A 13,098-nucleotide genomic window follows, 5' to 3' on the forward strand; every position below is an offset into this window, starting at 1 on the left:
CATAATGGAGCTCATAAACAAAGATATAGGGGACTTGCAGACATTGGACCCGACCCAGTTTGGCTTCGTCAAGGGAAGATCATGCCTTTTGAACTTGGTCGACTTCTTCGAAACAGTCACCAAGGCCATTGATGAGGGAAAGGCAGTCCATACAGCCTACCTTGACCTTGTAAAGGCTTTCGACACAATACCCCACTCGGGTATTGTAGAAAAATTTACCAGCTTAAATGTAAACCCATATGTCACAAGATGGGTTGCAAACTGGCTTAAGGACAGAACCCACAGGGTTAGAGTTGCTGGCGCTATGTCAGACTCCAAGCCGGTCACAAGTGGTGTCCCACAGGGCTCGGTCCTTGGCCCCTATTGTTCGGCATTTACTTCTCAGAAGTACAGGCCAACATGGGAGGACTTTGGCTGACAAAGATTGCAGACGACTGCAAACTGGGCGCCATAGTGGAAAGTGCATCGGACACAGATATCCTTCAGAAGGGACTCACGGAAACAGATAGCTGGTGCCAGAGCCATGGCCTGAAGTTAAACGCCAAAAAATGTATAGTCATACCCTTCGGGAAAAACAAGGTAACCCCAAGCTACCATATAGGTGGCAATCCACTAAGCACAGAAGAGGTTATCAGGGACCTGGGGACCCAGGTTGACAGTGGCCTTTCTTTTGACACTCACATTGCTAAAGTGGTTAGAAAGACCTTCTACATTGCCCACCTGATCATGAAGGGATTCACATCCAGATCTAGTGAGGTCATTGTTCCCCTGTACTCTTCACTTATCAGACCAATGATCGAGTACAATGCCCCATTCAGGATGTATCTCGCCTGACATCTGCAGCAATTGGAGAGACCCCAAAAGTTCCTCACCAAAAGGATAAAGGGACTCCAAAATCTGTCATATGCTGCCAGATTGAAGAAACTCCAGCTCTATTCAGTCGCATACCGTCTGCTCAGAGGTGACATGTGCCTGACATACAAGGTCATGTCCAACCCGGAATTAATGGACATGCTCCACCTCAAAAAATCCAAAGCCACCAAAACCACTAGAGCAAGCGACTTAAACCTTAGCACGGATATAAACAGGACGTGCTGGAGGGATAGATTTATCACTCAGAGACTCCCTATGCTGTGGAATAGAGTCCCTGTCCATGTGAGGCAGAGCACCTCGCTGGCTCTGTTCAAGAGAAATCTTGACCTGTGGATGGGAGATCGTAGGTTTACCCTGGGAATCATCTCTGTGTCACTGCTGGACAGAGGCACAACAAACTAATGGGCACAGTATTTTTTCATATAAGGGGTGGCGTAAGCCACAAAAATTTGGGCTAGGCTTATAAATGCCTTGGGGCAGATAGCCTAGTATAAACCTATGAACCTATAAACCAAGTGCCACTGAATTGTGTCATGTGAACTCCTACAATTGTACTCAGGAACAGTGAAACTGTCACAATGACATGTCACACTGAGGAAAGTAATTAAATTTGTTTCTTAAGTGCAAACACAAAATATGATCTTTGTAATAAAATATTACAGCAAGATGTAGTCAAAAGCATCTGGAATATGATCCCATACAAAGACAGGGGTAGAAATAAAATCAGATGTATGAGAGCTAGCTGTAAAGTACACAGTAGCAGATTCTAGTAAAGGTTTACAGCAGTAATAATGACTACTAACAATATTGGTTAATATCTTAAAAGTTACAGAGTATAAAGGATTAGTCCAGATAAATTCACTTTAGCTAGCTGATTTAGGAGACTCTCTCTCTCCGATACCCTCCCTGTGGAAGGAATAAAGACACCTTGTTGAGATTTCCAGTAATTTATTCAGTTAACTACTGGAAACTTCAACAAGATGTCTTCATTCCTCCCACAGGGAGGGTATCAGAGAGACAGAGAGAGATAGAGTCTCTTGGATCTGCTAGCTAAACTGATTTTTATCTGGACCACTCCTTTACACTCTGGTTCTTGTTAGCCCTGTCGCCCTCTGGGTCACAGGTGGGATACCAGACTTCACTCGAGCCCTCCGGATTTCCTCTGTTTTCAATATCTTAAAAGTTGTGACATACATAGGGTGAAATTTGCAAACAAATATTGCTTGTAAGCAGTGAAAGAATTGCTATAACACTGACTAGGAGCAGAATGTTGACATTTGGGAAATGACAATATTTGCAAAGAATTACATAAAAAATATCCATTTATGTAACAGTAAAATAAAGGACTTAACAGAGGCACTGACAGGAATGCCCTGTGCAAATATAGGGTGGTACTAAAACTAAACAGAGGTGGCTAACATGCAGAAATTGATTAATAACGGTTTAATTCAGAAGTTATTAATTTTAACATTTTTATACCAGCATGAATACTGTGAACACAGTGTGAGGTACATGTAAATGAATGCTGTCATCTAACTTGCATCATGAACACATCTGACAGTGATACCTAGTTTTGGCTAAAAAACATATGTGCCAGATACTAAGAGCTACTAAATTATAAGGGCATGGCTTTGGAGTGTTTTATGAGTATTTGTATTTACACTAGAGAATGATGGACTTAAGGATTTATGCATTTTATTCTTAGTTGCTTTTACTTTAAGGAAATGTAAAGCACCATAAAAGTATTTTGTCACATGACTGATTTTAAATGTTAAATTCTGCATATAAATGACTGGGTCATTAGTCATGATAGTTCTGATAAAATCCAGTTCATGTATGTGCACAAAACTGCTTAACAAAGTTGATTCTTTTTTTCATCATATTTTATTTATTGCAGGACTAGCACTGACCTCATTATTTTTGGTTATAGGCTTAAAAAGGTCCCAGGGTCACTAGGCTAGTAATCACATATGAACCTATGAACATATTCTACATGATGTAACATATGGCATAATTATTACCATTATTACTACTACTACTTATTGGTGTCTCCGCAGTGGTGGTGCTGCGGTAGCGTTGTCACCTCACAGTAAGACGCTGTCTGGTTCGATTCTCAGCTAGAGCTTCTTCTGCGTGGAGACATGAGTGAATGGGTGTACCTTTGTTGAAGGTTGTGCATCAGGGCTGGTAACTCGACACATAAAAATCAACTACCAATCATTAGCGGACCAGAGTTCCGCTGTGGCGACCCCTAACCGGGAAAAGCTGAAAGACGCAACAACTACTACTACTTATTGGTAGTATTCATTCCTTCCCGCATGTACACTTGAAATAATCAAGACTGGTTTCAGTGTGTTTTACTTTTACAGCTGAAGTGCAGTCCCACACTCTTCACTGAATACTATGCCTCATCATTTAGCCCTATATCTCACATACAATTAATACGGAGCAGTTAATGTTTTACGTACAGAAGGTTTTCAGACTAGCTCGGGCCTTCTCAGGGAGCAAGGAGGCTGGCCATGCTATTTGGGGGGGGGGGGGGGGGTAAGAGCAGGCAGAAAATCTGACATATCAAAAATACAAAGACTAAAATCTCTGTGACGCAAACATCTGTTAACCACAGCATACATTTGTTAATGAGTGAACAAGCTTGGCCAATGAATATAACAATCTCCATTTATCACCGGATATGCAGGAAAATCTGAGCACTGAGACAATTGTTCTCCTTACGTCACGTACTCAAAGCATACAGGGAACAATGTATAGCATGCAAACTTGCAGACATACTTTTAACACCTAGCTGACATAAAGCAGCATGGAAGGAATGAGGTAGCTCAAATACTCAGCAGTAGTAGGAGGAATGAGGTAGCTTAAATGCTCAGCAGTAGTAGGAGGAATGAAACATTGATACACGCAAGAAAAAAGTGTTACCAAGTATACTGCTGTTGAGGGAATACATCATCTGTTATCTTACATAGTTTCAAATTTCACATTGTTTCTAAAGTGCACAGCTGTACTGCGATTTACATTTCAAACCTAACAGAACTTATCTAACAGGAGGAAGGTAAAATCCAGTTTACAGTATTCTGCTGACATTAAGGATCAGAGATTAAGAATTTTGATTTCATGATTGCACTTAATACTTCTATAGAAATACAGACTGTAACATATAGATGTCACATTACCAATCTACTCTGCCAATTATGGGGCTACTTGTTAAGCTGCATTATACATAATGAATAACACAGCTATCTCCTAAAACTGCTCGCAGTTATGCACCATTTGTACTCTCTCTCTCTGTCTCTCTCTCTCTCTCTCTAAATACCTACTTTAAATCTCAGCTGCCTTTACACATATATACGAACATGGTCAAAAACAAAGGAAAATTTGAAGGAGCTGCATTAAAAAAGAAAAGGGAAACATAAAAACACATGGATCTCAAAACTGAGGAAGCAAGCAGCAAACTGGATTTAGGGAAGCATTTCTACAAAGAGAAGTTGTTGGACAGCTGAACCCCAGACATTGGTAAAGAAGACTACTGACTTCTTAAAAAGGGTCTGGAATGGACAGGAAAAATGGTGGCAGGGAAAAGAATGAGGCCTTATCAGGTATTATACCATGACCCCCCCCAAAACGTGCACGCTGATTGGCCAGCGTGCCCGTTGTAAATCGAGTTATACTAATAGAAAAAGGTCCGGTCGCCCGGACTTTTTTCCATTAGTATAACTGTTTTAACACTGTCTCGCTAGGTAAAATGGGTTTAACATAGCGAGACAGCTTTAAAATAAGCAACGGAGATCTCCGTTGCTTATTTTAAAGCTGTCTCGCTATGTTAAACCCATTTAACATAGCAGACAATGTTAACACGGAGAAAGCAAGATCTCCGTTGCTTTTTAATCTCGCTATGTTAAATGAGTTTAACATAGCGAGACAGTTTTAAAATAAGCAACGGAGATGTCCGTTGTTTATTTTAAAACTGTCTCGCTATGTTAAACTCATTTAACATAGCGAGACATAAAAAGCAACGGAGATCTTGCTTTCTCCGTTGCTTGCTCAACTCTGATGTACTGCGCAGCGCGCAGTACATCAGAACTGCCGGATGCCAGACATCTGCGGAAGGGCAGTAAACAGGCATTATACTATGCCATTATTTAAGAAAAGTAACAGTTTCTTTTCTTAAATAATGTCATATAATAGCAATAACGCCTGGGTGTGGGTAATGCTAAATTACCCACGGTTGGCTTTGTTTGGTCCTCGGCCGCCCGGGACCAAACCATGCCAACCGTGGTAATTTAGCATTACCACACCCAGGCGTGATGACTACTTTGTGTGTAGTCTTCCAGTCTTCTGATGACTACTTTGTGTGTATGCAAATCCTGTAAATAACTATACATTAATACTATGTGGTAAGAAAGTGTAACTCATTACTAGATACTAAATGAAGTGCTGTGACAATACTACAAAATACAAGGGAAAAAAAACAACCCTTTTTAATAGTGAGATTCAAACAAAAGCACCCCAATTATAACAAGCTATTTATAGACAGGTGCTTGCATATGAACCTCAATGTTTAAAGTCATAAAGACAGCATTCAAATGTTAACTTTACAAATAATTAGATAATTGCTTTAAAAGATGTTACATACAACATCTCATGCTGCCTCGGAACCTTTTTATTTTTTATTTAGTTTTTAATAGGAAGGATCACATACAAGTAGGCAATAGTTAGCTTTTTGAACAAAACAACAGTATGCAACATATTCAAAGAGGCTCAGGCTCAGTAGTACTGCAAAAACTCCACATAGCCATCTAAACGAACAAAAATGTCAGTGAAACTCCTCGTGTATCCAATCACAACCAGTTTGTGTGTGTTCTCACAACAGAAGTCAAAAAACGCAACTCTCAAACTTTGCTCTCAAGGTGAATTTCTTCACATTCTCATTCAAACAGTTAGACTATGATTACAGAATAACTGCACCATACTGCCAAAGTGAAGCAAGTGTAAGCATCAGGTCTGAGCTAATGAATTTGAAGCTAGCTAATCATGACTGAGGAGGAGATAAAAGGTTACCTGTAAATAACTGAAAAGCTATCCACTTTATCAAACTAAAAAGAAAAAGCAAAAAAGTGCTTACTGCAGCACTACCAAAATAAAGGAAAAATCATACTTGCAAAGCCCTGTTAGATTAAACCAGCCAACAAACCCACAATCCAGTTCAAGGTATTGAATGATTCCCTGAACTTGTATATTTTTCAATAACAAATCGGACTACAAAATCAGTAGAAAGTATATGAGTGGTTTAAATATAAACAGAAAAAAATTCTTACTCTAGAAAGTATTGTAGCACACTGGCTGGTGTCAGTATATTACACACCACAAGTTCAGGGTATCATGGTGATCTCCGGCCAATTCCTTTACCAAATCTGCATGTTCATTCCACATCCACATGGCTTTCCTCTGACTTCTTAAAAACACATTGCTTAAGTTAAATGGGTATGTGGCCCCAAGAAATGTAGCTGAAAAGTCCGCACAAGGATAAGTCCACTTAACTGGTTAACAAATTTTTAAATAAATAAATAATGATGGAAATCTATTAAAATGTTTTACAACTACAATATAGCAAACATGTCAATCCATGCCACTTTAAAAGGTTACTACAGTGATCAAGGCAGAGAGAGTTCAGCACTTATCAAAACATGTGACAGCATATATGTGAGGCTCTGAAGATGTCTAGGCTTACATTCTCATGATAGTTTTTAAAGAAAATTTTATTTGCACTTACCTTTTTTTTAATTTTCTGTGCATCATAACGGATCTTGGTGAACTCACGGAGTCCAAAAGAACCCCCGATAACAAGTATCTGAAATATTGAAATTGGAGAAGGAAAACTTTTAGTTTTATAAATAAATATATGTATATACACACATATATGTGTGAATATTTTATATATATATATATATATATATATATATATACATACATATATATATATATATATATATATATATATATATATATATATATATGCATATATGCACACACACACACATGTATACACAAACACACAAACACAAAAAACACTAAGTTAAGCAAGTATTCCCGTAAAGCTTAAAAATCCACATTTCACTGTATTACACACTGACAAAACCTGATGTTACATTAAATACGACAATTCAAAGGAAGTTTATCCACTACCAAATGAAGGTCTTTCACTCATACACACTTGCGCACACACACACACACACACACACACACACACACACACACACACACACACACACACACGCTTTTATAGGAAACATTTATGACAGATACTTACAATAACACAGCATTTTTGATAAGCATATATTTAGGTTTCATAGCACATAGGACTTGCACCTCTAAACTATTCAATTTACTTTTCTTCCTTCAACTCTTAGCCCTACATCATTGGGAGAACTCTGATCTTGCAACCAGGAAACATCAAAAGACTTTCTTGGCATAATAAGCCATCTCATGTAGACACCATTCTCACCCTCCCCAGTGTCAATTTCCTTATAGGTTCCTTCCACTACTCACTCACTTTTTTGCACTTGTTAGCCTGCCTTAACGGTGGAGAAATACCCAAGTGTTTCCAATAACACACAGCACCAAAATAACATAGCATTACAAACTCTTTCCTTCAAAAATACATCACATATACTCTGTATGGTGTCTTAACAATGCTGCTTAGCGGCACAAAATAATACACAAACTGGACACCTATCCATCACTAAAAAACATCCTCAAAAACTACTTCCATCCTAGGAATCTCCACTCTCAGAACAAATATCTCCTGCCCAGGACCAAGTCGCATAATAGTGCAGGCATCTCACTTTACTCGACCTGTGTTGCTAAGCACTGGAATTTCATCCCACCCACCATAAAACAAGACAACATTACACACGTTTCAAACACAACCTAAAACACCAAACTTCCTAATGGCTATGCTCATGCTCTCATCCTGACTAAACCCACCTTTCCTTCTTTCGGCTCCATTGCCAATCTCTGTATCACACTGACTCTTTCACCTTTCTTATGCCCGACTCCTTCATCCCCATTACTGATTCTCCAACTAACCTATAGCCACAATCCTCTCCTACTAATTTCCTCTCCTTACCCACCTCATTATCTTATCTATCTACTGTTATCTCAACCTCTCCACTATCAGAACACACATACACAAACAGAAGGCAAGAGATGCACTATTAAAGGTCAAAACAACCAGCTAACCAACTTAACTGGCACAGAGCCCAAATGGGTAAAAAGTCAGTAACCTTAAGGAAAACCCAGCACACTTACACAATGTAGATAACATTGCTAAGAACATATTACTCAAAAAATTCAACCTATTGGATCATGTTAGGTGATTTCACCATTCAGCAGGGCCATCTATTAATACCAAAAGTCACTGAATCTTTCAAAAACTGCAAGCTTTTCTTCAAAATCAAATCTACCCATTCTTTGTTTTTGTCTAAGTGGCCACAAACTTTTCAAAGCGACTTTTTTTTTGTTTTTACAAGAAACCTCTTTATTAAATTATCATGTAAGACATAGACAATCTTACATTTACATAAATGAAAATAAATCATAGCCGCACATCCCAGTTACAAACATTATACCTTACAAACCGTGCCAACACAACAGTAGCTGCAAACATTATACATCACTTTTGATATATCCAGTCATGGCCAGTCAACCATTACACAGTTCATTCAGATCCTACCTTCCTTTAAACATCGTTCCTCCTCTGCATGTAGTGGTCCCACAATTCCCATTTTTTTCTGTGTAATTTACTCCTACCTTTTTCTAAAGATCCCAGATCCAGTTGTTTTATCCCTGTTAATATCTTTGTTACTGCTAGTAAAGTTGGTTTAGACTTTGACTTCCATTTTCTAGTTTTTGCTTTTTTGGCAGCCATCATAATTAGACTTAGCAAGGCCTTACTATTTTGAAGCAATTCCAACTCTTGTATCATAGCTCAAAAAAATAATTTCCCTAGTCACTCCTATTTGCCCAACCAGCATCTCCGACAGAGCAGTCTGCAGGGAATTTTTAAAGTCAGCCAACTCATTAAGACTCCCAGAAAATATGTTCCCAGTTGCCTCTTTCTTCCGCATCACATCTCCAACATTTGCTGTCTACCTGAGGAAAAATTATTTGGAGCCTGCTTGGGATATAAAAATATCTATGTAAACACTTTCAGGCAAAGATCCTAAATCTTCTAGATTTTGTTGCATATTTGTGAGACATACATATATCCCCCATTGTTTCTTTGTGAATTGCTTATCCAATCTCCCTTGCCAATTCTTTCTAACCTCTTCTGATTGAATTTTATAATTATCATGCAATATTTTATATGCTCTACTAATTATTCCTTTCTTGACAGCAATGTCTGTTCTAGATTTTATTAAGAACTCTGCCAATGTTGGTCTTTGTTTAGGACCCACCTATTTCTTTCTCTTTGCCTATACTCTTTTCAAAGCAACTGTTAGCCAGTTTTAGTCCACTTACTGGTACACAGCTAACCTACTATTACATCACAAAAATTACTCAAATGCAACTGAAAGGACTTTAATTACAAAGCAAATTGACACCAAATCTGCTTTGTGATATTTCATAAATAATACTCTCCTACCCCTCCTAATGGACAGTTATGTACGTACTGTAATGACAGATCGATACTGGCAAATTCCATCTTCATTAACCAGATGCCTAAGACCAGCAGAACCTAGCCCATAAGAAAAAAATTGCCCCGGCTACTTGTGCCCACCCTCTCTCCAATACTGTTTGCAACAGTCCTCCTTTCCTGATAGCTGAAGTCTGTGCAAGGCACAAAAATAACCTACACTTGCCAATTATACACATGCAGGTCAAATGTCCAGTACTTCATGTACAACTCACCATGCCAACTGGGACTTAGGCTGGGGATAGCAAAATGGTGATGGCAATGTCATTCTAGACCTACTTTTACTTTAACTTTTACAACTGGTATTGGAAGACCCACTTTCATTACCCAAAAGACAGTCTCAAGCTGAAATTCCTGCATGAATCCTTATAAAACAATACTCCAGACTAGGGTGGTCTTTAGTTCTATCCAAATAAAATGTGAGTTGTCTGAGTACATCTAGGCAATGACAAATCTTGGATTTGGATAAAATACATGTAGCTAAATGGTTTGGTCAAGGGTAAAATTTAAAGAATTCCTCTACCTTACAGGAGGGTTGGTTCTGAGACTCACCCTTGTGGAAGTTCAAGAAACGTTTAATACACATAAAGGCCTATAACTCAAGATGCCCTTCTTGCAGAGGTTAAAGCTACCAACAAAACAGTCTTCCAAATTAAAGATTTTAAAGAGCTGGATGTTATTATTCCAAAAAAGGATATGTTAACTTTTCTAAAACACAATTTAAATCACATGGAGAGCCACCTTTTTCTTTGGTTGTCTAATATGCAACACTCCCATAAGAAATGATCTAATCTGAAAAGAGTAAAGGAGGATCCAGTGATGAACATGCGGAAATGGTAGATATATGCCAAGCCAGAATTAAGCAGTTCAAACAGATAATACAGAAACGGGGCACTTCTGCTTCAGATGGGCCATGTTCTTTGTTTTGGCATCAAAGCTGACATATTTTCCATTTAGATAAGATTTCCTAGGAGCAGATTTTCTTGCCTCTTTAAATACTTAAAGCACATCCTCAGAATAAATATGTGTAGAAGGAATCATAAACCCATCATCCAAACTGTTATATTTAGGATTTGAAAATTCATATTTATCAGTGATCCCTTGCCCTGTGTAAGAAATTCTACCCTGTGAGATTGCCATCTGTCAGTTGTTCTACAAGGGAGAACAAATGTAATCTGTGCCAAAAGGGAGTCACAGACATTATATTCTGGAAGGTCCTTCCTTATCTTTTGAAGAACCCTGGAAATTACAGAAAAACAGGGGAAAGCTGTACAGCAACATCACTGCCCAGCGTACTGAAAGGGTATCGGTCTTCCAGGTCTCTTTTCAAGGTGCCCTGGAGCAGAATGGTTTTACCTGTCAGTTGAGTTTGGAGGCAGAAGATATATCTGAGGGGAATCCACATGGTGAACTATTTGCAGGAAGACATCTCAGTGTAGCAATCACTTATGACATTCTGCCCTGGATCCATTCAAAGAGTCTGATACTGCATTCTGATCTGAAGCAATGTATGCTACCTGGAGAAACAGACTGTATTAAATAGCCAAGTCCTATGCTGTCATGGCCCTGCAAAAGGGGTAGCATCTTGTCTCCATTGTTTATGGAGTACATCACAGTGGTGGTGTTTGTCATCACCTGTTAATGTGCCTGAAGTCTGAAGTTGGTTTAGAGTTTGAGGGAAATGATAAGAGCCATCATTTCTTTCAGACCAATGTTTATATCCGTGTTGTAGTTCCTAAATTCCCTGTACCTTAATGACTTGCGAAAAGGCTCCTCAAGCAAGGTTCAAAGTATCCATGGCTGTACTCTGACAAGGACTCACAAGGGAAAATTCAACTCACACATTGGATAAACCTTGCTTGGCCAACCAAAGCTTTTCTTGCTTTCCTTACAAAGTGGAGAACTGGAATTGCCTGAGAAACAGGATGGGAATTATGGGCTCACACTCACTTTTGGTACCAATGGATCTTCCTCGTGTAAAGTTTGGCATGAAGAATCATATCATGAAATCTAGAGCCCTTAGAGATTCCCTTGCTTTTGTGATTTTGAAAAGTTTGGGAAAGAGAGAATATAGGTCTGCCCTTTCTCTGGTGGAAGAATGGCAGGCATTACGGAAATGTCCAGGATGCATCTTATGATTCATTCAGGGAGATAGCTTGGCTTAAAGTAAACTTGGATACAACTTTAGGCATAAAATAAGAATTAGTTTTCAAAGAAACCGTGTCCCTATAAACAATGAGGTAGGGTTGACTCACCATAAGGTACCCTTCTTGCAGAGGTCACACAATCAGTAAAACTGTTTTCCATGTTAAGAACCTAATGTCAGCCAGGTTAGCTGGTTCAAATGGAGCAATTGTTAGCTTCTCCAACACAAAGTTAAGATCCCAAGGAGGCATAATGAATTTTCTTCAAGATCTCTTATGCAAAACCCCTTTCAAGAGCATTTTGACACTAGACTGCCTTGAAAGAGGAGAATCTACGGGCAGACATGTAGAAATGGCCGATAAATGAACGGTGATAAAGGAATAAGAAAGATCACAGGATAGTAATGCACAGAAATATTGTAAAACCAGAGACTAACTAGCCCTGAATGGGTGCTGATTATGCTGTTGGCACCAACTAGAAAAACTGTTCCATTTGCTAATATATGATTTTTAACTCCAGGCTTTCTTCCTCCCACTGCTACACATCCTAAAAAGATTTAAGGCTTTATGCTCCATCTATCACTTTCAAACACCCCAGTTTTTGTGCAAGTAGATCTAGTCTGTGCAAAATCTTGTGGTAATTGCCCCTGGCTATGTTGCCTAGTCCAGGAGGGAGTCGGCACAATGATCCAAGGGATTCCTTGTGAATCTTCAGAAATACCCTGGATATCACGGGAAAGAGTGGAAAAGCATACATGAACATTCACATTCAAAGAAAAGGCATCACTCCTCCAGGCCTTCTTGCATATTGTCCTGGAACAGAATCTTACCAGTTGATTTTTCAAAGAGTAAGCAAAAAAGTCTACTTAAAGAACTTGCCACAGATGAATCAAATGTTTGAAGAACTGTGATCTAGTTTCTATTTGTGAGGGTCTGCCCAGGTCCTGATCAACATCTGCCACATAAATTTTACTTTGATGGAATGTAAGATGCCTGTAAAATGAGATTGTGCTGGAAATATATCCCAAGCCAACATGGCTATTCTGCAAAGGGGGTATAACCTAGGTTCCTCCTTGCTTGTTAATGTACCACATGAGTGCATTGTCCGATTGTCTGAAATCACTCTGAAGAGGTCCTGGGGGCCAAACATGATTTAGAGAGGTGAGCACCTGAAATCAGAGCATTTATCTCCTAAATATTTATGCGCTTGATCATGTCCTTGGTGTCCCATATCCTCTACTTTTATACCTCCTGAAACTGCTCTCAAAGCAGAGTCCAAAGTGCCTATGGTGAATGGCTGTTTTAAAGTAGGGAGGGAGAAGGGGAGACCTGGATTTAATGATATTTGTTGTCTCCAACAAAAAATGTCTCTTC

At 39.0% G+C, this 13,098-nt stretch overlaps 1 protein-coding gene across 1 annotated transcript in view; it reads right to left on the bottom strand.

Annotated features, from left to right (window-relative positions):
- Nucleotides 1-13,098, bottom strand: part of LOC122804221 (cytochrome c oxidase assembly protein COX16 homolog, mitochondrial) — a 513,319-nt gene that overhangs the window by 387,186 nt on the left and 113,035 nt on the right. Inside the window, exon 2 of the mRNA XM_044073966.1 lies at nucleotides 6,656-6,733. Within this exon, the coding sequence (XP_043929901.1) occupies nucleotides 6,656-6,733 (78 nt within the window). The remainder of the gene's footprint in view (nucleotides 1-6,655; nucleotides 6,734-13,098) is intronic.

This window comes from Protopterus annectens, chromosome 6.part0 (assembly GCF_019279795.1).
Source record: "Protopterus annectens isolate FY-2018-M chromosome 6.part0, PAN1.0, whole genome shotgun sequence".
NCBI classification, from domain to species: domain Eukaryota; kingdom Metazoa; phylum Chordata; order Ceratodontiformes; family Protopteridae; genus Protopterus; species Protopterus annectens.